Source organism: Ammodytes marinus, assembly GCF_949987685.1.
Source record: "Ammodytes marinus genome assembly, chromosome: 5".
Lineage (NCBI taxonomy): Eukaryota > Metazoa > Chordata > Actinopteri > Uranoscopiformes > Ammodytidae > Ammodytes > Ammodytes marinus.
In genome coordinates, this window is record NC_137234.1 from 4,038,161 (window position 1) to 4,064,878 (window position 26,718).

The 26,718-nt window shown below is 40.1% G+C and overlaps 2 protein-coding genes across 4 annotated transcripts in view; both read left to right on the forward strand.

The window, feature by feature from the left end:
* Positions 1–5,828, forward strand: fezf1 (FEZ family zinc finger 1; the record flags this gene model as incomplete). The annotated part of the gene is made up of 4 exons (XM_080028497.1): positions 1–21; positions 1,115–1,249; positions 3,030–3,162; positions 5,602–5,828. 4 exons carry the CDS (start codon positions 1–3, stop codon positions 5,826–5,828), a joined length of 516 nt encoding a protein of 171 aa, XP_079884623.1.
* Positions 5,829–10,785: 4,957 nt separating this feature from the next.
* aass (aminoadipate-semialdehyde synthase) overlaps positions 10,786–26,718 on the forward strand; it is a 519,315-nt gene continuing 503,382 nt past the window's right edge. For all 3 annotated transcript variants that reach the window (XR_013844881.1, XM_080027927.1, XM_080027928.1), the window contains exons 1-10: positions 10,786–10,875; positions 15,183–15,415; positions 16,153–16,329; positions 18,020–18,104; positions 18,643–18,710; positions 20,022–20,168; positions 20,512–20,590; positions 22,283–22,410; positions 24,300–24,451; positions 25,694–25,816. Coding sequence is in view for 2 of the 3 variants with exons in the window: in XM_080027927.1 (XP_079884053.1) it covers positions 15,185–15,415; positions 16,153–16,329; positions 18,020–18,104; positions 18,643–18,710; positions 20,022–20,168; positions 20,512–20,590; positions 22,283–22,410; positions 24,300–24,451; positions 25,694–25,816 (1,190 nt within the window). In the remaining variant the exon portion in view is untranslated. The remainder of the gene's footprint in view (positions 10,876–15,182; positions 15,416–16,152; positions 16,330–18,019; positions 18,105–18,642; positions 18,711–20,021; positions 20,169–20,511; positions 20,591–22,282; positions 22,411–24,299; positions 24,452–25,693; positions 25,817–26,718) is intronic.

Here is a 26,718-nt window from a genome sequence, read left to right on the forward strand (position 1 = left end):
ATGACGACACGTGTTAAAGGCGTATGACGTGTGAGTGTCTTAATAACGGTGCGTAGGCTAATGCGTGCGCAGGTTTTAATGGTCATTATTATTATTATTATTATTATTATTATTATTATTATTATTATTATTATTATTATTATTATTATTATTATTATTATTATCATTATCATTATCATTATTATTATTATTATTATTATTATTATTATTATTATTATTATTATTATATATTATTATTATTGCGTTAAAAATGTCCCCCATTAAATGTATGGATACTCAATTGAAATTACATCTGACAGGTTCTCCTTTGACCCACCACTTAAGAGATGTCTTTTTAATAGTGGGATTCTGCAGTTCACGTGGGTTTAATGAGCTATTATGCAGCCTAAAGTGTCTAATAATAGCCTAAATGTCTATCTGGGAAAAGCGCTATACAAATCACATGTCCTATTAGCCCTTTATTAGTAAATAGACTCAATTTGATAATCGGTAAGCACTTGATTTTTTTCCATTTTTTTTTGTGTTGGTTTTAATGGGAAAACACCGCGAACCATCAATTAACCCTTGAAGTGGTATACAATGGGCTTTAATATTAAGATGGATATATGACCGAATTCTTGTGAAATGTGTCCTATAGCCTATTTTAGCGAAAATTAGCCAAAGTAAATATCCATATATAGTATAGAGTATTTTTTTATTTAAAATCTATTGTTACTCATTTAATGTTCAAATAAAGTAGCCTATAGCCTATGATATTGCTTTTGAATTTTATGATATTTTATGTGTGGTTGTATAGCAACGTATCCATGGTCTGTTTGAAGATTTTATTGCATTTTTCTTATTTTTATTAAATGGTATGTAAATGGTTTTGACTTATATAGCGCTTTCTTAGCCGATTTTCTCAGCCCCAAAGCGCTTTACATTTCTTACCACATTCACCCATTCACACACACACTCATACACACACACACACACACACACCACACACACACACACACACACACACACACACACACACACACACACACACACACACACACACACACACACACACACACACACACACACACACACATTATTCTTATTAATGAATTCAATTATTTTTCTGTTGCAGGTCTTTAACGCGCACTACAACCTGACGCGCCACATGCCCGTGCACACAGGCGCGCGGCCGTTTGTGTGTAAAGTTTGCGGCAAAGGATTCCGTCAGGCGAGCACGCTGTGTCGACACAAGATCATACACACTCAGGTAAGGGACACACACACACACACACACACACACACACACACACACACACACACACACACACACACACACACACACACACACACACACACACACACACACACACACACACGTCACTTATTCACTACAAACCTATACAAGAGAGATGTATTTGATTTGAATGTATTCCTATTAACAAAACTTTAACTTTATTTTTAATTAATATTGACAATGAATGTTGGTGTCAAAATAAAAGCCTGATCAGGATGTTGCACCATATCCATATTTATCTGTAACATGAGACTACTATAATGAATTGGTTTACGATTTTATTTTTTTTATTTTTTTTGCCATTATAGCCTTTAAACTTTAAACTTAAAATATGTCAAATGAACGAATATTATATATATCGGATATACGCCATATATGTTACTCGCAGTCATCTGTGAAGGTCTGGGTTGGTTTGGGATTTTTAGATTGTGTAAAAGACAACGTTAGTTTAAAAACAAATATATATTATATAGCCTTATGCATTTTGTTGTAACAGTATATATGGGGTTAAGATTATAGTTAAAACAAAGTGACATGAACTATGCCATTTTCTATACTCTGCACTTTATCAATGTTCACACTAAATTGTAATCCTGTTCAAAAACAAATCATATACAGTTGCATTATGAGTAAACTGAAGCATCACTTTTTGTCTAAATAAATGTAAAATATAGTGAAATCTTTTGTGCTTTTTGTTAAGAATAAATGTTCTATGGCTCGTGCCTCTTGCCTCGCGCCCTCTCGCCTGTTTGTTGTGTGTGAGCTCCTCTAGTGGCGACACTGTGTAAAAACATCCTTAATGTAATAAGCCTATACCTTTACAGCTCTGGAAAAAATGAAGAGACCACTCCAAATGTTCAGTGTCTCTCGTTTTACTATTTATAGGCATATGTTTGAGTAGAATGAACATTTTGGTTTTATAATATAAACTACTGACAACATTTCTACTAAATTCCAATACATTTTTTGTCCATTAAGAGCATTTTCAATAAGTAATGTAGAGATGAAAATTTAAGAAAAATCCAGACTGGTCTCTTATTTTTTTCCGGAGCTGTATCTGGCATTTGGTTCACTCGTAAATGTCCCCCCCCCCCCCCCCCCAACAAAAAAAAAAATAGGCAAAGCAAGCTTATGTGTGTAGCCTATAGCACAATTCAGACACAAGGCCATTCAAAGTGCTTTACAGAGACATACAAATACAATACAAGATAATCCGAAAATATTGAAATTGCTTTTAATAAAAACAAAGGGCAAAAACAGTCAATCATATTGTTAAATGTGTGTGTGTGTGTGTGTGTGTGTGTGTGTGTGTGTGTGTGTGTGTGTGTGTGTGTGTGTGTGTGTGTGTGTGTGTGTGTGTGTGTGTGTGTAAAAGCCTAAATCGGTCTAAGTGCTATGTAGCCTAAAAAAATCATTGTAAAATCACTGTAAATATCTCTAACAATCTTTAATATTTACAACCGATGTGTTTGTTTTCCAAAATAGAAATAAACAAATTTAAATTTTTTAAACAGACAGGCAGTTTATCATTCATTCTCTCTCTCTCCCCCCCATCTCTCCCTCTCTCTCTCTCTCTCCCCCATCTCTACCTCTCTCTCTCCCTCTCCCCCATCTCTCCCTCTCTCTCCCTCTCTACCTCTCTCTCTCTCTACCTCTCTTTTCTCTCTGTCTGTCTCTCTCTCTTTTCTCTCTTTCTATCTCCATTGTATTTTTAATCACTTCCTTTCTTTATTATTTTTTTCTCTCCCAATAGGAAAAGCCTCATAAGTGTAACCAGTGCGGGAAAGCGTTTAACCGCAGCTCCACACTCAACACGCACACGCGCATCCACGCCGGATACAAACCCTTCGTCTGCGAGTTCTGCGGGAAAGGATTCCACCAGAAAGGTATGGAACGGAATGAAATCTTTTGAATTTAAAAAAAAATAAAAAATACTTTCCAGGTTTCTAAGGACATTGTTTAAACTAAAAGGTAAATGTTATGGAAAAGATTAAAAAAAAAATCAAAAAGGTGTCATGAAAGGCTGCCATATCTTTTTATATTTTTCTGCTTTCATCTGCAAAATATATTGACTGAACGATTTCTGAGTAACAGTTAAGGTTAGATACTGCAGGTGATTTTAGCACTACTATAACTTACAGCAACAAATTAAACTAAATAACTTCATATCCTTTAACCAATTTAAACAAACTATTTTAAATCTGCCAAACTCTACCTGTAACTGTTTTAATTAGGCTATATTGTACTTTCACCCATTTAATTTTAATTGCTACCACTTAATCTTCACCACTGTGTAAATGTTTCAATTGTTTTTCTCTTCACCTGTTGTTATGTATTTGATGTATTTGCGTTGAATATTGTTCATGTATTGTTGTTTTTCCTTTGAATTTGTTTGAACTCGACGTCATTGAAAATGAGGGTCACCCCTCAATTGGTCTCTCGAGGATAAATAAAAGTTAAATGAAAAAAAAAAAAAAATAGGCTAACAATTTTTATCTTATAAATTAAATAGACCATGGAGGTAATAATAGAATATGTTCTTTTAACATCTTTACTAAAATAAGTTCTGTGATTGTTGGTTGATGCACAAACCAACAGCTTTATTTTGTGAGGAATAATATATGAAAATATAATTTAGGTTAAATGTCATTTTTACATGGAAAGGTGAAATAGTCTTTGTGCCCTGAGTTAGCGTCTGCAGGTAAATTCCTGTCAGGTTGCATAATAGGCTATTGACTCCCACCCTGCATTACAATCATATTCCAATCCCCACACTTTCTGCTATTTAGTATGGTAGAAAAAATTATTTACGATGTCCTAATTCTTGTGGTCAGATTTAGTATGTTTTAAAAATACCTGGATGTCTACTGTGTATACGTCACATCGACGGAGCCTCCATATGAAAACAAACGTGGATGTGACGGATATAAAAGCAAGAGGCAAGATCACGGCGCAATGTTATGATGAAATAAATAAGTAAAAGTATGTCCCAAGTGTATGCCTACTGCATCCTAACTAGATTCTTTTTATGGTCAGATGTAGTATGTAGAATAGAAAAAAGGAAGAGTATGCGATTTGGAACGCAGGGAAAATTAGTAAACACTTAACACACTTTTCACAAGTCAAAATGTGCCCAGATTGTTCCCTGAAAGGCATAACCCAGGGCGAAATAAACCACCTCTTCCTTCCAATCATTTTATCAACTTATCTCCTCTCTTAATAAATCTTTATTTTGATTTGTGAGTTGATCTCAGTATTAAAAAGCATTTCCTGCAAATTGTACAAATTCCTAAACCTTCAGATACATTTTTTTTAAGTTCCAGAAATGTTGTAATATGTTTATAATGATGTATGTAAGTAGGCTAATTCAAACGTGCTTTTTTAATGTAGTGTTTATTTGTATTCAGTATAATTTTCCTTCTCCCTTTCCCAGCCTCAAGGTCTGAAGAATATTACGATTATGATAAATACGAATGAAAACATATTTCTTCAACCAAATAGGCCACATGTATTTTTCAGACCTTGCTTTAATAATAATTAATTGCTCATTTTATTGTGAAGTTGCAGTATTTTCTCTTTTAAGATTTCTAAAAATGTCTTAAAGGGAGAAAATACTTTTATTTTGAAGGGTTGGCAGCTCGTAGATATCTAACCTGTGACATGACTTTGCTCTAAGGCGGAAACACTGCACAAGGCGAAAATATATATTGAGAATATAAATCAAAGGTCTGATTAAACCGTGTCTGTTTGCGTCTGTATATTACTCCTATACAACCATCTGTATCCCAACATTAGTATTTTTAAATAATGTCACCCCATTTCAACTCTGTACTATCTAATAAAGCTTGAAAATGCCAAAAAATAATCTAAAAAAAAGACCAAACTGTTTAGAATCACAACATTTCCTTTCTTAAATTCTAAATCCTCCTACCAAAAAAAAACTGTCTTACAAAAAATATTCAAAAACAAAAAAGACTACAGTTAAATAAAACAATTTAAAAAATATAAAAATATAAAGTAAGACAATGTTTACAATAAAAAAAAGACCAAAAATGTTGTAAAAAAACACATTCCTTTTTTTTTCAAGTTTATTTCTATAGCACAATTCAAACACAAGGCCACTCAAAGTGCTTTACAGGAGCAAGATTAAAATACATAAAACACATTAGAAGACATTTAAAAGCGAATGAAAAGAAGTAAAACTTTAAGTAAAAATTTAAATAAAATAAAAAGTACAGGTTAAAATGGAAACAGAAAAGTCTTCAGACAGTCTTTCTTAAATTCTAAATCCTCCCTCCATTCTTTTCCATTTTTTTTTCTCACAGGAAACTACAAGAACCACAAGTTGACCCACAGCGGGGAGAAGCAGTTCAAGTGTTCCATCTGCAGCAAAGCATTCCATCAGGTGTACAACCTCACCTTCCACATGCACACGCACAACGATAAGAAACCCTTCACCTGCCCCACCTGTGGCAAGGGCTTCTGCAGGAACTTTGACCTCAAGAAACACATCCGCAAACTACACGATGCGGTCGCGGCACAGAAAGCATGAGAAAGACAAAGAAAAAAAAATTATTATGAACATTTTTTTTTTTTTTTAAGATTTGTTTTTTTTGGGGCATTTTTTGCTTTATTAGACAGATAGGCAGACGGACAGACAGACAGGAGAGACAGAGTTGAAATGGGGCAGAGAGGGGAATGACATGCAGAGAACGACCCGGGGCGGGATTCGAACCTGGGTCTGGGTTTATTCTTTTTTTTTTATATATATATTTTGTTTTGGAAATGTCTCTGGTCCAATCAAATTACTCGGACATAACCAACTGCTGTATAATTTTTAATTTTTTTTTTGGGGGGGGGGGGGATTTTCCATGCTTCATTAACAGTGTTGAGAGACAGAGATGGAATGGGGGTAGAGAGGGGGAATGACATGCAGCAGAGAACGACCCGGGCTGGATTCTAACCCGGGTCTGCTGTGAAGAGGACTGAGACTCTATGGGAGGAGCACCCCCCAAAGACTTATAACACTTTAACACACAACACAAAACACACCAAATAAACAATCTCAGATGACATTGTTGACAATCGTGATATGGCGAAAACCTTGGTTGTGGAGCTAATTCAACCAAAAACCTCAGTATTTCCTCAAATTCTGTTCAATTCCCTGTTTAAGAAAGCCACATATTTTTTTTTTAAGATTTTTTTTTTTTTTGCATTTTTATGCTTTTTATAATAGACAGTTTGGAGAGACAGAGATGAAATGGGGTCAGAGAGGGGAATGACATGCAGAGAACGACCCGGGCTGGATTCTAACCCGGGTCTGCTGTGAAGAGGACTGAGACTCTATGTGGATGGGGGGGGGAGGAAGGGGGATCTAACCACTACACCATGAGCACCCCCCCCCCAGAAAGACACGTTTCAACACAAAGCCAATAAAAACTAATAGTATTTTGTCACATTACAACGACTATTTAAAATCGGGTGTCGATTAAACTCAAGTTGGATATACAGCTCTGAAAAACATTAAGAGACCAGTCTGGATTTTTCTTAAATCTTCATCTCTACATTACTTATTGAAAACGCTCTTAATGACAAAACATGTATTGGAATTTAGTAGAAATGTTGTCAGTAGTTTATATTATAAAACCAAAGTGTTCATTCTACTCAAACATATGCCTATAAATAGTAAAAAACGAGAGACACTGAACATTTGGAGTGGTCTCTTAATTTTTTTCCAGAGCTGTATTTGATGAGGTTATTGTATGTTTTGGTCAAGATTTATTTAACTTAAAACGGAAGACATCCGGCCCGACGAGCTCCACAAAGTCTGCCATTTTGAAAATAGGAATTTCTTTCATTTGAGTACAACTACATTTCCCAATATGTCGTCATAGATGTGACCCAAAAAAAGACCTTTCCTCGACTAGCCCTTTGGCCTGTTGACCCTAAACGTAACCCTTTACGCTCACCCTTCAATTGCCATCAGGACACTTCCTAGCTTCTCCAGTCCCCCACTATTGCCCCTCCAACCTAATCTGACCCTAGACCTTGACCTTTGACCTTTCTAGCCCTGAAAATCCACTTTAAAAAGCTATAGTGCGTAACTTTTCATATAAATTAATGTTGGTTGCATTCAAGCCATCGCCAAATGAGTTGACACAAAGTTGATTAAGCCTATTATCAGCTCCACAAAACTCTCTCTGTATTTCTCAGTATGGCAGCGTTTACAAACTGGTGTCGCTCCCCCCCCCCCCAAACCTGACACTGGTGCAGGAGCTCAGAAAAATCCCCAAGAAGAGCCCAAGAAATGTTTCAGTTGTTGATTCTACTGCTAAGAAAAAAAACCTGGACGTACAGCAGAAGGTATAAAATCCAATGCGCGATCACTGAAGGCTTTACCTCATGTAGATAACACCGACAGTGTTGTTGTAATTACTCAGAATTCCTCATGGGGGTCGACAGAAGATACGCACTATAGCTTTCAATTTTAATATATTAAACACACAGGTTTCAAACCAATATGTTAAAGCCCTCGGTCTGTTGTTGTTCTTGATTTAAATCTCAGGATTCTTGTAAAAAGAAGAAGAAGAAGTGTTTTATGATATTTATTTTAAATTGTACCGCTGTTTGTCATGGTGACGGTTATAGTTTTTTTTCTTTTCGGGGTCTCAAATTGCAGATGCTTTAAAAAAGAATAAATAAAATCAACTGTATGTGTGTGATCATGATTTTCTTTTTTGTTAATATACATTTAAAATCACTCTATATTCATACAGCAATCACTTAAACAGTATGTGCAGTTCATAACACAGGTCTCTATCTATCTATCTATCTATCTATCTATCTATCTATCTATCTATCTATCTATCTATCTATCTATCTATCTATCTATCTATCTATCTATCTATCTATCTATCTATCTATCTATCTATCTTAAACAGTATGCACAGTTCATAACACAGGACTCTATCTATCTATCTATCTATCTATCTATCTATCTATCTATCTATCTATCTATCTATCTATCTATCTATCTATCTATCTATCTATCTATCTATCTATCTATCTATCTATCTATCTATCTATCTATCTATCTATCTATCTATCTATCTATCTATCTATCTATCTATCTATCTATCTTAAACAGTATGCACAGTTCATAACACAGGTCTCCCAGTCATTCAGCTTTGCAGTAATTGACAGATAACATTTCTAGTATCCCGCCAATATATTTTTATCCAATCAGGAGACAGAGCGCTATAAAGAGGCGGGGTCTCTGTGCCCGTGAACGATGACTCGCTGCTCTCCATCGCGGCACTATCTGATGAAGACAGCTGTGTTCCAATACCCATACTTTCATACTATTTAGTATGACAGAAAAATATGTAGGATGTCCCAATACATGCACGTCAATTGTAGTATGCTGAAAATACATAGATGCCCCATTAACTCTAATTCCATTTTGCAGTATTTGTCTTTATTCTTGACATTTGTCGAAAATCTTCCTTATCTGATTTTTTTTTTCTCTCCCGTGGCCCTAAAACTCTTCTGTACTTTAGTATGTAGTGTAGTAAAAAGAAAGAAGTATGTGATTTGGAACGCAGGGAAAGACTCTCTAAATCAAATGAAAAAAACATTTAGCAAAATAAAATAATTTCAACTAATTCTTACGTTAATGTTGTGACGGAAGCTTTTTTTTTTACATGTCAGAAATATGCAAAACTAGGTCAAATGTTTTGACTTTTTTATTGTGAAATGATTGTCAAAGTGAACACAGACACACTACCATAAACACACTTAATTTATGAACACACACAACTCAAAGTGTACAGCAACACAGTGTAAGTGCATAACATTGGCTACTAGTAACTCTACAGTTAAACAAACAGGCAACAGCGACCTGTCAGTATGTGAGGTCACAGTAACCTTTGACTTCCAAAATAAGTTCAGTCCGCCCTCGAGTCCCACTGTAAGTTTGAATAACATCCCTCAAAGCATACATGAGATATGGGGAGGTAGGATGAACTAGACCTAGACGGATGAGGGGTCGACCAATATGTGACAATAGACCTAGAATGGCAGCTTAAGTTTCCAGAGCATCTCAAAAGTGTATGTCCCTGGCCCCTAGATCTAAAACAAAAACGAAACAAAAACAAATAAAAAGCTTATGTTGAAAAATATTAATTATTATGTATTTACACAGTCACAATAGTACGGAGCCCCTGAAGTGACATGGCGAGAAAAATAAAAAAAATAAAGTTATAGTGGCCCCTAGATCTAAATTAAAATAAATAGCCTACATAAAAAAATATATACATTTTATCCATTCACAAATTCACAATAGTAAGGAGCCCCTGAAGTGACATGGCGAGAGAAAAAAGTTGGTGCGCACCAGACAGTAATTTATTTTACATACAAACATATGTTAGTTTCATGGTTAGTTTCAATACATAAAGCCTAAACACTTGTTACAGATGTGTCCAGGGAAGATTCTCGTCATCACAGTGCGACGTGTAGCAGAAGGCCGTGCCTCGGTTCTGGGCGCTGATTGGACGAGAGGCCTCAGCGCTGTCAGCATACCGGCGCTTGTTTATAACATGCGATCAGCTCCTAAAAGCGGACACATTCACCTTAGCACCGCCCGCAAATAGACCCAATCAAAACGAACCCAACATGTAGAGAAATGTCAAGAATAAAGACGAATACTCCAACATGCTATTGGAGTTAGTGGGGCATTTATGTCTTTTCAGCATACTACAATTGACGTGCATACTGGGACATCCTATATCTTTCTCTGGCATACTAAATAGGGAAGTATAGGTATTGGAACGCAGGGGTATTCACTTCAGGAACAACTTCAGAAACATATTATATCTATGTGTATCTATTAAATATCGCTTCTAACTGTTATGTACAACTTTAAGCAATGAAGCCGCCCGTGTGGGGTCGCGCTGCACACAGAAACAAGCGCACCTCTGTCCTGCAGGAAAATTCCATCCATTCCATCGACATCACCGGGAAAAACCTGGAAGTCTGAGGGTTTAACCTTCAGAATAAAATACAATAAACTACCTGTAAGTAACCATAGATCTATATAATCTACTTTATTTTGGTAATAATGATTAGTTTACATTGTTTTGGTAATCCATTCACGTTACCAACATATATTTCTAAATGTTTGAGAATAAATTTAGAGGTATGAGGGGAAAATGGAAGTCAGACATGTAAGATTGAGACACTTTTGTGATGAATGATTTTAGACGCAAATGTTAAAATAAATTTTTTTTTGCTAGCATAATACAATTCAAATGAACACAGGTATACTCAAATGGAATACAATAACATTAGATAGGTATCATTTCTTAATCTTAAAAAAAAATCTTAAAACGTACAGTGCATTAACATAACATTAGACAAGTGAGTTTTACTTTGAAAATAATACCGGACGTGGATTAGTGTTCTCTCGTTATGTGTGTGTGTTATGTGTGTGTGTGTGTGTGTGTGTGTAAAGTTGCAGCTCTGTCCTGTGTGAGCCGTGAAGTTGCTTGAGGCTCGGCTCGTCTCACCTCTGTGTGACTCTCCACAAACCGGTCGAAGAGGTGAGTGAGTGCGACCCGCCACTGCACGTGCGATCAATGAATGAATGAATGATCAATCCATCTATCGATCAATGTATCGATAACTTTAAAAACTGTAACTAAACGTGTGTAAAGAATGCGACTGGATTGAAGGTTAGAAGTATGTTTTAGTGGACCAGCTAGACCCCGGAACTTGATCCATGTGGGTCTTCAATGTCTGTCCATAAACATTCCCACACGAGCCTCGAGAGCTAAAATCACTTATTATTGATTTGTTTGGGATTCTGTACTGACGTCAGATAGTGTTAACAGTGACTCGCGAATCATTGTTATTGGGGGTTAGATGTTACTGCTACGTTCCCTTCCCAAACATAGCCTATCTTAAAAGCTCCTCGTTGCACCTTCTTAAACATGATTGATACCCAGCCTGCGTAGTTTGGCTGGTTTAAAAATAAATGGTTTCGGGGAAATGTTAGGCTACTGTAGGGCTATTAGCAACTGGTTTCCTAACATGTGGTTCGGGGTCCCATGAGGGGCCTTCAAGATTCTGATTTTTTGTTGTCAAAATCACTTTTTTTCCTCCTCACGATCCACTACCTGAGCGTGTGCTGAAAAAAAAAAACTAGTGTTAAAGGTGCTGTAAGTGGAATGGTTCTTTTAGCTAACTTCCTGTCGGTTACTGCAGTTAGCAGTCCCCTCGCTCGTCCCTATGTCACCACATTAATGCACTGCGGTCTTCAAGCAGCAAGTTATCTAGCATCATCTCAGATCCATAAGTGTGATAAAACATGATAAAAACCATCAAAACAGACATTGGGAAGGATTTTTACCTGCTCCGCAATTGTAGGCGCAAAGCAGCTGACTGAGAGATCAGCTTTATGAAACGTGCACATTATGTAAGTGATCACTGTATGAATAAAGAGCGATTTAACACTTATATTAACATAAATAAACCGCTTACTGCACCGTTTAATAGATGGCCCCAGGCTCTGTAAAATGGTTTTAAACAAAGTGTGTGTGTAAATGAAGATGGGCTGTAGCTATAGCAACATACCAGTGTACAGCGCCTGTAGGCTATGTATTAACACTGGATTATTTTCAGCACACACACAGTACAGACAGGTAGCGGATCGTGAGGAGATATTCACTGATTTTGACAACAAGCGTTCTCCAGAATCAGTCAGTGCGGTTACATGGCACAACTAGATTGGATTATCACATATATCGAACAAGACACTCGAACGGACCGTGTCACTTGTCTGAGTATACATGGCCTTTCAGAAATCGGATAAATGTCCGATGCATGGCTGTCTCCACTATGCTAGGTGGCGCTGTAACCCTTTCAACCATGCTTTCAACAAGTGGTTTTAGAGCCACGTCCGCTTCTCTTCCGTCAATAACCCATGGTGTAGCCTATCACGCGCAGGCACACAAGCACAGAACGAGAAGTCCGATATGCGATATCCGATCCCTGTATACATGCAGAGAGAAAGCCGACAATGAACGAATTATCTAGGTGTTCTTATCCGACTTCTCTTGTCCGTTATTGTGCCGATTTGTGTCTGAAGTAGATCGGATAAAGGTGTTTACATGCAGTTTACAAGTCCTGTTGAGGTCTTATTCGTTTAGTTATCCGATTATGAGTCTGCATGTAAACGCACTGACTGACTCCACCTTTTTTAAAGGAATACTTCAGCATTTTTCATTGTTAGCTTGTTGCCTCACTCTTGGGTTCAGGACAAGGCGACTGGGGCACATACCAGAGCACAACATAAAGTGGAAAATAAACAAGTCTCAACGAAGCACACAGGAGGGTTTAGTGATGTCGTAAACGTTTGTCTTCTGACTGTCTGGTTGCGTTCCGAATCGCATACTCTTTCTTTTTTCTATTCTACATACTACATCTGACGATAAAAAGAATCTAGTTAGGATGCAGTAGGCATACTATTGGGACATACTTTTCTCTCTTATTTCATCATAACATTGCGCCTTGATCTTGCCTCTTGATTTTATATCCGTCGCATCCCCGTTTGTTTTCATAACATGGACCTATAGGCTTCGTCGATGTTACGTCACTTCACGTGCGCACTGGATTGTGGGTCAGAATCGCCCAAATAGGATGCACTTTTCAACACTAACAATCTTGGCCGCATGAAGTAGACCATCCGGGTATTCTAACCATCCTAAATCTGGCCACAAGAATCGGGACATCCTAAATCTTTTTTCTACATACTATATAGTAGAAAGTATGCGATTCGGAACGCAACCTCAGTCTAGGGAGGCTAAAGTTACCCATTGACTCCCAGTATTTGAGCTAAGCTAACTATGTCAGCGTAGGCAAGGCTAACTTTACCCACTTGACTACCATTATTTGAGCTAAGCTAACTAGCGATGAGCTACCTTTTGCCCATTTCTTCTTCTTCTAAAACATTTTGGGCCATTACTTTAAAATCAAAAGTTCCATGACTAGAGAAATACACTCTTAAAAAAAGGAAAACTGGTTCCAGAGAGGAACCAAGATGGTAGTTTTTGTTGTTGTCTTGCAAACACACTCACTCACCCCGGAATTCCACTGGCTGCGCGTGCGGTGTCCAACGGTTTTGCTCCGTGCGCCCACGTCCGTCAATACCCACCGGCTCCGTTTTCAAAGCAGGCACGGCCAGCTCCGCTGAACAGCTGGAGTCGCGAGAACGAGGAGTTCCCGCGGTAATAAAAGTGACGGGCGATCGCTCTTGATAATATGATTCTCCTATATGGTATTTACACAACAACGAACGCACGGAAGGTTATTGTTCCCATCCGAACGAGTAAAAGAACAGTGGACATGCTTGTATGTGTCTTTGTTTTGAGAATGTCACCTGCAGTGAACACCGAGTGTCTTATTTTGAAAATTAACCGGAGGTTTTATTGTTTTGTCGGCGCTTGTGTTCCTGTCTATCTCGATGTGTTCTGTGTTAAATTGATGCGGTGAGCTCAGGCATCCGGCAGAAATAGAAGCAGTGCGTATTTCACCGGAGAGCTGGAGCAGCAGCGGAGCAGAGAGACGGTGCAGCGGACGTGGTGGAAACTCACCCACTGACTGCTCTTAATTGTATTACTGTTTCTGCCGTGCTGGAGCGGAGAAGGACCGGAGATGCAGCCGGTGGAATTCGGCCTTCACTCACTCACTCACTCACTCTCTCACTCACTCACTCACTCACTCACTCACTCACTCACTCACTCACTCACTCACTCACTCACTCACTCACTCACTCACTCACTCACTCACTCACTCACTCACTCACTCACTCACTCACTCACTCACTCACTCACTCACTCACTCTCTCTCTCTCACACTCACTCACTCACTCACTCACTCACTCACTCACTCACTCACTCACTCACTCACTCACTCACTCACTCACTCACTCACTCACTCACTCACTCACTCACTCACTCACTCACTCACTCACTCACTCTCTCACTCTCTCACTCTCTCTCTCTCTCACTCTCTCTCTCTCTGACTCACACACACACACACACACACATCTGTTAAATGTGTGACCGCCATTTAAAAAGTACCCCGCTTTTGAGACATAATTGAATCATAATGATTGTTTATGGTATTTTATTGTTTAGTTGTCTGTAGAAACCTGTTGTCCTATCAGCAGCTCTCTCCTGCAGCAAACCTCACCTGACTCTCAAACACACTGTTATCAATGACTGAAGAATATACTCGTACTGCAGCACTGCTATGCGTAACCTAGTTGCATATTACTCAGCAGTGTGTGTGTGTGTCCCTGTTTTAAGCAGAGGTGTGTGTGTGTGTGTGTGTGTGTGTGTGTGTCCCTGTCCCTGTCTTAAGCAGAGGTGTGTGTGTGTGTGTGTGTGTGTGTGTGTGTGTGTGTGTGTGTGCGCGAAGGTGTGTGTGCGCGCCTGCGTGCGTGTGTCATGTTGAGGCAAACTGTGTTGTGAATTTTTTGTTTTTCTTCAGTTTTATATAGATCATAGGAACTGTTTTATGAACTCTTGTCCCACTGTGATAAGATTTAACATGTTTTTTTTTGCAGTATTACTTCACAGTGTGTGTGTGTGTCTTTCCTAAGCAGAGGTGTGTGTGTGTGTGTGTGTGTGTGTGTGTGTGTGTGTGTGTGTGTGTGTGTGTGTGTGTGTGTGTGTGTGTGTGTGTGTGTGTGTGTGTGTGTGTGTGTGTGTGTGTGTGTGTGTGTGTGTGTGTGTGTGTGTGTGTGTGTGTGTGTGTGTGTGTGTGTGTGTGTGTGTGTGTGTGTGTGTGTGTGTGTGTGTGTGTGTGTGTGTGTGTGTGTGTGTGTGTGTGTGTGTGTGTGTAGTCATGTTGAGGCTCCTCAGGCACCATGGTAGACGGACACAGAGCTGTGTGTCCGTGCGGTTTCGTTCGGACCTCCATGGAGACCCCCCCCGAGCCGTCATGGCTATCCGCCGAGAGGACGTCAATCCCTGGGAGAGACGGGCACCGCTCGCCCCCCGGCACGTCAAGGAGCTCACCAACGCTGGAGTCAAAGTCCTGGTTCAACCATCCAACCGCAGGGCCATTCACGAGAAGGTGAGGCACGCAACAATTTTTTTTATTTATTTTTTTAACCTTTATTTATACAGGTAAATCCCATTGAGACCGAAGACTCTTTTGCAAGGGAGACCTGTTTTCCTTTCCCACGTTACCATTGACACACACATTCATACACCGATAGCAGGCTAACTATCGACATTCACACGAGGCAAGGTGGGTGAAGTGTCTTGCCCAAGGACACAACAACTATGACACAGGTGGCAGGGCGGGGATCGAACCTCCAACCCTTTGATCATCAGCCGACCCGCTCTACCACCTGAGCCACAGTTGCCCCAAAACAATGGATCAAATCAAATCAAATCAAATCAGTTTTATTTGTATAGCCCAATATCACAAATAGACATTTTCCTCAGTGGGCTTCACATTCCATACAGTATGACACCCTCGGCCCTTAGACCCTTAGCTCGGCTGAGACAGGTAGTGGATCGTGAGGAGATATTCTCTGATTTTGACCAATAAGTGATTTTGAAATAAAGCGTTCTCCAGAATCACTGTCTCCCCCTTTTAAGAGTTAAAATAAGTGTGTGTGTGTGTGTGTGTGTGTGTGTGTGTGTGTGTGTGTGTGTGTGTGTGTGTGTGTGTGTGTGTGTGTGTGTGTGTGTGTGTGTGTGTGTGTGTGTGTGTGTGTGTGTGTGTGTGTGTGTGTGTGTGTGTGTGTGTGTGTGTGTGTGTGTGTGTGTGTGTGTGTGTGTGTGTGTGTGTGTGTTTTGCAGTACTACATGCGTGTGGGCGCGGTGGTTCAGGAGGACATCTCTGAAGCCTCTCTGATCATCGGAGTGAAGCGGCCGCCGGAGGAGAAAGTTCTGCCGAGGAAAACCTACGCATTCTTCTCACACACGATCAAAGCTCAGGAGGCTAATATGGGCCTACTGGAAGACCTACTGACTAAGGTGAGGCGGACAGACAGGCAGGCAGGCAGACAGAGACAGGCGGACAGACAGACAGACAGACAGACAGACAGACAGAGACAGACGGACACACACGCAGAAAGACACAGACAGACACAGACAGACTCGCTCGCTCGCACGCACGCTCACTCACTCACTCACTCACTCAGACAGAGACACAGACAGAGGCACACAGACAGAGAGACAGACATACACACAGACAGACAGACAAAGACACACAGACAGACAGACAGAGACAGACAGACAGAGACAGACAGACAGACAGACACACACACACACACGCAGAAAGACACACACAGACAGACAGACTCACTCACTCACTCACTCACTCACTCACTCACTCACTCACTCACTCACTCACTCACTCACTCACTCACTCACTCACAGACACAAGCACACACATAACTTCCCAATTTCAAATTTTTTGACCTGAAGTTGCCCAGAGTTTTTTTAATAACTCATGAGAATTGCAGCCAGCTTAGTTAGTCAGTTAGTTACTCATTCTAAAAGACACTGCCTTCTAGAGCCACGTTCTGAAGGCTATTTGAAAAACACAAAGTCAATGTTTGTTTTTAATCTGTTGTAACACTGTCTGACATTGTGTCACTTTTATCCCATAACACGTGACTGTTCCCGTTTCTCTCCAATGTTTCTCTAAAGGCGCTACCACGAGGAACTTTTTTAATATTTCTGAAAAAGTCAAATTTTTTCCTCTGATGATCATAAATGACATGTAACAGCAAACGAGACCGTCAGTGCAAAGAATGCTATTTTTATATAGTTTTTCATGATGCCTTTGTCATGGGCAAACTGGCTGGCAGACAAACACAGAGTAACAAACTAAATAATGATAAGATAAGTTTATTTCTATGGCACAATTCAGACACAAGGCCATTCAAAGTGCTTTAAGGCCAGGACACACCGGGCCGATAATCGTGCGTTGGACATCGTCGGAGGGTCTGGAGGGGGCGGGGACGCATCGGCAGACTCCATTTTCTGGCGACGGTCGGTAGTTGGTGTGTCTTTGCCTTTTACAGGGGCAGAAAATACATCAAGATTAGACATTAGGGGGGCGCCCTTAGCTCAGTTGGTAGGGCGTCGTCCCCTCCCCCCCCCAGGCCGGGCCCAGCAGCAGACCCGGGTTCGATTCCCGCCAGCGGTCGTTCTCTGCATGTCACTCCCCTCTCTCTGCCCCATTTCACCTCTGTCTCTATCAATAAAGCATGGAAAAAGCCAAAAAATATATAAAAAAATTAAATAAAATTTGAAAATAGCATTTTCATAAAAACATAGAACGAATACAGGCAGACAAATTGCCAAAGCGAATAATAAAAATAAATAAATACATGAATAAAAATAAATTAATAAATTTTTTTAATTAATAAAATAATCAAGTAAATAGATAAACTTACAGGGGCGCCTTTAGCTCAGTCGGTAAGGCGTCTCCCACCATGGGCCTCGGCCAGCAGCAGACCCGGGTTCGATTCCCGCCCGCGGTCGTTCTCTGCATGTCACTCCCCTCTCTGCCCCATTTCACCTCTGTCTCTGCACTATCAATAAAGCATAAAAATGCCCAAAAAATATCTTATAAAAATAAAAATAAAATAAAAATAGATAAACGTACAGGTTAAGAGTGAATCCTGTCTAAACAAACTGTACTGTGTCACTTCAGGAGGTTCGTCTGATCGACTATGAGAAGATGGTGGATCCTAACGGCTACAGGATCGTAGCCTTCGGTCAGTGGGCTGGAGTCGCAGGTAGGAAAACTTCAAGTGTGTCTGCGTGCGTGCGTGTGTGTGTGTGTGTGTGTGTGTGTGTGTGTGTGTATGTCTCTGTGTGTGTGTGATTCATTAAAATATACCAAAAAGAAGTGTGCCTCAGTTGTAAACATTGAAATGCCCTTATAATGCACCCTTTAGTTGACTGCATATTGCACATGTTGTAAATGATGTTCTTCATATTATATGGCACATTAAAATATATTTACTTTAAAAAGTTAATTAATTTCTGTGTGTTTTTACATGTACGGTGCTTCATATCAAAATACTATTTAATATTAGATTTTTTTTTTTTTTTTTTTGGCATTTTTATGCTTTATTGATAGTGTAGAGACAGAGTTGAAATGGGGCAGAGAGGGGAGTGACATGCAGAGAACGACCGCGGGCTGGAATCGAACCCGGGTCTTCTGCTGGCCGAGGCCCATGGGGGGGACGCTCTACCAACTGAGCTAAGGGCGCCCCCCTATTAGACTTTTAACAGGATTAATCTGTGTTTATGTTTTTGTTTCTGTTTCAGGAATGATTAACATCTTGCACGGGTTGGGTCTGCGGTTCCTGGCCCTGGGACACCACACCCCCTTCATGGTGAGAGAAAATGCTGCGTTCAATTGCACTCGGAACTCAGGAATTTACGACTTGGTAGTTCCGAGTTCCGACCTGTCTGTGTTCCAGTGCATCTGCTCTGGAAAGTAACCGACTAATGTTTTTAAAGGTGCAATATGACATCATCAAGAAAGTTCTAGAATGCAACGCTCCCTGGGTAACCCCACGACTTTGAATAATAACAGAAGCTACAGTGGCCTTCAAGGACTAGATTTTGAACAATGCACCTGATGACATTCCAAAAACATGGATTCCTCCGTAAGACTTACCAGCTCAATGTACAAAATGCAATATTAATATTTATAATTCTCCGCTCAGGAGGATAAGGGGATTTTACACCAATGAGGACAAATTTATGAATGAGGATATTGATTTTAGATAATAGATTACTTAAAATGTTACACAGTGTCCCTTTAAAGGTGCAGTGTGTAATATGACATCATCAAGAAAGTTCTACAAAGTTCTAGAATGCAACGCTGCCTGGGTAACCCCACCCCTTTTGAATAATAACAGAAGCTACAGTGGCCTTCAAGGACAAGAACAATTCTAAATTTTAAACAATGCACCTGATGACATTCCAACTATGACACTTTCAAGATGGCGGCACTAGGCCTTGGTCCAAAATATGCAGACATATGGACATATATGAGACCCTTTCTAAAGGAAAAAATAATAATTCAAAAAAAAATGTTCAGCTATTATGCACTAAATTAAATGTACTTATGGATATTATAATTACTTTCTACAAAATCTGCGAGGAAATAAAACCCAAAATTCTACACACTGCAGGTTTAAGGCTATTTTCTGAGCTTCAGATGAAATGCCATAGCGCTGTTAGCGACCAGTGTGTCATGTTAATCAATTATCTTGCCCCCTCCTTTCTCATCCAAATAACTAAAACGTTAGGCTACAGCAAGTTACCGTTGCCAGGTTACCGGTAGATCCAATAGACTACAATATGTGAGGCTCAGCCGTGACTCAAAAGACAGACTTCAAAATCACTTCTTGACCCGGGTTAACTGTGTCAGATTGTTGCTGTGACGTATGCGATTTTGAATGCAGCCTCTGACAGAAAGAATAATTCTTCTAATGCCTTTTCAGTATGATACTTTTTTTTAAATGTTTTTTATTTAATTAAATAATAATAACAATAATTTCAGGATACAATTTTTTTTAATATTTTTTTTATTTAATTAAAGATTGTAAATATTATTCTATTGATTGTTGTTGTTGTTGTTGAATAAAACAAAATTCAGTGTGATTCTTATTGCATCACTCCCTGTCTGTCCCCAGCACATCGGCATGGCCCATAACTACAGGAACGTGAGCCAGGCCATCCAGGCAGTGAGGGACTGTGGGTATGAGATCTCCATGGGACTGATGCCCAAATCCATCGGACCAGTCACCTTCTGTTTCACTGGCACTGGCAATGTGTCCAAGGTACAAACAGGGCAAAAACAAACACACACTGTAGCACACACGCACGCTGGCACACACGCACGCTGGCACACACGCACGCTGGCACACACGCACGCTGGCACACACACACGCACGCACGCACGCACGCACGCACGCACGCACGCACACACACACACACACACACACACACTTTTTTTGAATTTGTCTAAACAGTAAAAGGCAAGATACTTTGGTTTAGGTTAACATTTTTAACTTTGCCAATCGATTTGTTTTTTATTTGTATTACAGTGCCCAATGGCCTTCTGGGAATTGTAGTTTTTCACGCTCCATTTCTTCTTCTTCTTCTACGTCTTTATTCCTGTAGGGAGCCCAGGACATCCTGAACGAGCTTCCTGTTGAATATGTGGAGCCTCTGGAGTTAAAGGACTACTCTGAGACAGGAGGTACAGAATGCGCACACACACACACACACACACACACACGCACACGCATGGAACATGTGTGTGAATCAGGGCTGTACGCTTATTTTTTTAGGTGGTAGCACCGGTGCTAGCAAGCAAAAAAATTCAGTAGCACAAAAATAAATTTGGTAGCACACAAAGTAGGCTATGATTGAAAACTTGCATAACCTTAACCCTTGCATTTTGCTCTAATTACCTTTGAGCATGTCATCCTGGTCTCATTTGAGATTCACAATTAATATATCCTAGTGTGTGCAGTAATAATTGTAGAAAAATTAATAGGGGTGCACTGATTGCAATTTAGAAAAAAGAATCTAACCTGCCAATTGCAATTTTTTGCTGATTCAGAATTATTATTATAATGTCCTTCTGTTAATTAAAACCAAACTTTAAAACATTAAACATAGCCTATTAAATAAACAAGTATACATATTGGTACAATTTAGGATAAATTAAATAGGTTGTTGTGAATGTGTTGGGAGTAGCTTTTTAGTGGCTCATTTAAAACTTTGTTTAAATAGACTAGGCTACTGTTGACTGCTCGCTGCAGCTGAATGAGTTGCCTTTCAAGCTAGAAAAAAGCGGCTTCAAAATAAAAGTCAACTCACGTTTGGCTAGTAACAGGCTTTTAATGTGAAGGCGCACAGGAAATGTTGTGTTTGTACACTCGCTAACTTAACTGCGGTAATGTGCCGTCTCTTTCCGGTAATTGCCGTTGAAGCCGTGAAGTTTTTATACCTAGAATCGCTGCACGAACACAGATCCCGAGCACACATCTTTCACCAGCCAAAGTGGAGGGTGGACTCAATAACTTACTTGCCTAAGACTCATTTACCCGCAGTGTTAATGTAGAGCCCTCTAAGCAGTGTTGTGCATCTGTCCTCTGTGTTTCAAAGACAGCCTCTCCTCATTATCAACCTGTCGCACGAGTGCGAAAGGATTCGTATTCATCATCGCACGTGATCAATTTCAGTAGCAAATGCGATCAAAACTGTCGCACTGTACAGCCCTGGTGTGAATAATGATGTTATGTGCATCAACAATAACCAACACACCTCGGAGCTGCATTGGAACAGTAAGTCTTAATACGTTTATCAACTGGCTACAGCAGCCCGCCCTGTCACCATGGCAACTGCAAAATATCCACACAGGGGACAATGATGCAAGAGCTAACTTAACTGCTATCTGAATTTCATGAAATACTGTTTATACAAGAAAACATATCAAGTTCTACTTTGGTTGGATCCCCCCCGTCTCCCCGCCACATGTCCAAGTGTCCCTGGGCAAAGAGACACTGAACCCTAAACTGCTCCTGATAGTTAGCTTGCACCCTGCGTGGTAGCTGCTGCTGCTATCGGTGTATGAATGTGTGTGTGATTGGGTGAATGTGTACAAAACAATGTAAAGCGCTTTGGGTCTGTGAAAAACCAGGGAAAAAAGTGCCATTTCCTATTAACTTTTCAATAATCTAGTTGTTGTTGTTGTGTTGTCAGAATGTTCTTTTTAGGCCTGCTACTGCCTCACTGATTAACTGAACTATTTATTCTTAAATGTTGTTGTTGTTGTTGTGTGTGGCGTGCCCACTTGTATGCCTATATGTCCTAAATGTGCTGCACTTTTGACCACACAAATGTCCCAACTCTGGGATAATAATAAAGTATATATACACTTCAGATATGACCAAAGTGTACGCGACGGTTCTGAGCCGACATCACCATCTGATGAGGATCAGCGACGGACTCTACGATCCTCTGGAGTACGAGAACCACCCGGAGCTCTACACCTCTCACTTTAGAACCAGCGTGAGTCCATACACACGCACACACGCACACGGGACGCGCACACACACACACACACACGGGACGCGCACACACACACACACACACACGGGACGCGCACACACACACACACACGGGACGGGACGCGCACACACACACACACACACACACACAGACACGGGACATACACACACGCGCGTACACACACACGCACACACAGACACGGGACATACACACACAGACACGGGACATACACACACACACACACACACACACACACACAGACACGGGACATACACACACAGACACGGGACATACACACACACACACACACACACACACACACACACACACAAGATGATCATACACATACACGCAAGCCCACAAACACTCACACTCTCACTAACTAAATAAATATGATTGACAAATAGCTGTGACACTGCTTACAGAAAAAAAAGTTTGTAAACTTTTCAAGTAGAAACACACACACACACACACACACACACTTCGTTACAGTATTTCTATACTCACTCATGCAAGCACACACACACACACACACACACACACACACACACACACACACACACACACACACACACACACACACACACACACACACACACACACACACACACACACACACACACACACACACACACACACACACACACACACACACACACACACACACACACACACACACACACACACACACACACACACACACACCTCACTCACAGCTGCTCCTGTCAGTCACTCTATTTCAATCCACAGCAGTGAACACGTGCTGCTTGATGAGGTTTCACAACATGTTCCATGTGGCATGTTTAAGGCTGTATTCACACTGGGAAAGTCCGCTAGTTCACTTGCTTTGGTCCAGACCAAATAGAGTTTAGATTTTTTTTGTTTGGTGTGGTCCACTTTCACATTGCCCCTTTTGTAAGTGAACCAGCATTACGAAGCAAAACCACACGTGATCTGAGGTCATTCATTCATTGGACAGACATTCTGGGGTGGAGAGAAACAGGAAGAACGAAGTGAAAACTGCAAAATATATAACTGATATAATATGGGGTTAAAAATAATAAAACGGCCTACATCTAGCCTATAAATAAAGAGGAAAAACATCAAATGATTGTTGTTTCATATGGTTATAATGTGTAGCCCTATGACAATGCCACGTTATATGAAACGCACCGAGACTACCTCTTCAGCTGGGTCTCGGAGCGCTTGTTTGGTCCGCCCCCGAGTGCGATTGCTCTATTCACACCTGCCTGAAAGATGCGCACCGAAGGCAGAAGTGCATCTGAGTTCGTTTCAACCGAACTAAACACGGCATGTGTGAATACGCCCTAAACCTACACATCCACTAAAGGAGAGCCCAGAATATTCAAGGGATTAACCAGACATCACTCTCAGTCCATGCTAGGGCCGCATGATATCAGGAAAACATGCAATATGGCACAACACTGTTGAATATTGTTATGACGATAGAATAAATGAAAAACACTGATCCAGAAGGGACTGAGGCTTTGGTTTCAAATAAATTCCCAGGTTAGTTACACCAGAATGAGAGCAACGGCAATCGGATAATAACGTTATTGACAGTCTGACTTGTACTCAGGTTTATCAAACTGTAAAAAAAAAAAATGCATAATCACAGACAGACAGACAGACAGATAAATGGATGGACAGACAGACAGATAAATGGATGGACAGACAGACAGACAGATAGATAGACACAAAGACCAACAGACAGACAGACAGACTGTACATAGTGTTGTAATTAACTATGGATAGATGGATGGATGGATGGATGGACAGTCAGACAGACAGACAGACGGACAGACAGATAGACAGAATGCTGTACATGGAACCCTCCCATTCTAAGTGTTGTGTCCCTCTAACCTCAGGTGGCCCCCTACACCACCTGTCTGATAAACGGTATATTCTGGGACCCTCCTCACACGCCGCGTCTTCTCAGACGACTGGACGCCCAGAAGCTCATGAGACCGCCCAAGGTCCGCAAGACCGCTACCGAGGGATCGCCAGTCCTACCACACAGGTAAGAGATACGGGCGAAACTCGAAAAATTAGAATATTGTGCAAAAGTTCATTTATTTCAGTAAATTCTACTTAAAAGGTGAAACTAATATATTATATATATATATATATATTTTTTTTTTTTACCTTTATTTATACAGGTAAATCCCATTGAGACCGAAGACTCTTTTACAAGGGAGACCTGTTTTTCCTTTCCCACGTTACCATTCACACACAGATTCATACACCGATAGCAGCAGGCTAACTATCGACATTCACACGATATATAGACTCATTACATGCAAAGTGAGATATTTCAAGCCTTTATTTGTTATCAATTTGATTAATATGGCTTACTCCAAATTCAGAATCTCAGAAAATGTTAATATTACATGAAATCAATAAAAAAGGGATTTTAAATACAGAAATGTCGACCCTCTATAAAGTATAATCATGCATATGTACTCAGAACTTGATTCAGGCCCCTTTTTGCATGAATTCTTGTCTCAATTCCAATTAATTTTCCATGATATTCTAATAATATGAGTATCACCTGTACATTCAGATTTAAAGGTGCACTATGCAGTTTCAGAGGAGGGGGATTTGTTTACATTCACAGAGCCTGCAGTTAGTTTACAAAACATTTTTGGTCGTTATTGAATTCTTGGTACTGAATAATTCTATCATCAGGGATCACATTTTCCTGTGAGGAAAGTTTATTTATTCAGTTATGAGAATATATCTTAGAAAATGTTTCACTTCTCTGACGCAACCAAAGTTATATATTGCACATCTAAAGGTGGAGTCAGTGATTCTGGAGAACGCTTGTTGTCAAAATCCCTTTATGTCAAAATCAGTGAATATCTTCTCCTCCTCCTCCTCCTCCTGTCTGTACTGTGTGTGCACTGAAAAAAAAACTGGTGTTTATATATCCTAAACTCTGTAAACTTGATGTAAAAAAAAAAAAAAAAAACTACTGACAACTTTTCCACCAAATCCCCCCCCCCAAAAAAATATATTTTCATTAGAAGCATTTCCATTAAGTAATGTAGAGATGAAGATTTAAGAAAAATCACAAAATGTGTGTTATGTTACATTTTTCTTGTGAAAAAAATTAAATAAATAAAAAATCTCTCTCTCTCTCTCTCTCTCTCTCTCTCTCTCTCTCTCTCTCTCTCCACACCCCTCTCTCTCTCTCCACACCCCACTCTCTCTTCTCTCTCTCTCTCTCTCTCTCCACACCCCTCTCTCCCTCTGTCTCCAGAATGCTGGCTATCTGTGACATCTCTGCGGACACCGGAGGATCCATAGAGTTCATGAACGAATGCACAACCATCGACAAGCCTTTCTGTATGTACGACGCCGACCAGCACGTAGACCACGACAGGTACGCTACTAACCCTCTGCCAAATCACGTTCATGTCACATTCAAATCCCGTTTGTTCAAAGCATGTTCAAATCACGTTCATGTCACACTCAAATCACGTTCATGTCACACTCAAATCACGTTCATGTCACACTCAAATCCCGTTTGTTCAAATCCCGTTCAAAGCATGTTCAAATCACGTTCATGTCACATTCAAATCCCGTTTGTTCAAAGCATGTTCAAATCACGTTCAAATCACGTTCATGTCACATTCAAATCACGTCATATACTGTTGAAATCACGTTGAAACCACGTCCGTTCGTAGGCTTGAGCACGCATGCATTAGAGTTGGGCTGTAATCCACTAATACAGTATCCTGGGGTATTTAAAAATAACCATGACCGTCACCGCTAATATCCTTAACTTGGATTGATGAATATGCCTATAACTATTCTCAGATGCTTTACTACCATGCAGCTAACTCCCCAAGGTACATAGTTAGAAGGATGTTGTTGATTTGGGTTTACAGTTACAGGGGCTTTATGGCAAAGTCAAAAAAGGACAAGAAAATAGGTCCAACGCAAACCAGTTCGTCCCCAAAGAAAATCCTCATTGTGCGCCCCACATTCAGGACCTTTTATGTATACTTCTATGACATACTTCTATGACATAGCCTGGCACCGCCCGCCTACCTACTTCCGCTCAATTTTCATTTCCCTTCAGTAGTCAATCTGGGTCCCGCGGTATAATCGCGGGTTTTCTGCGGTAGATTTTTTACCGGTCCAATCAGCGAACAGAGGGAGTGGCTGAGAACAATGAAGTTGAGGTCGTGCGCCAGTTTCAGTTATAGTCAGAAGCCGGCGCATGACATACTATACGTCACGACCAAACGTTATGCGATTGGTTGGCAGATCCAGAGTGGC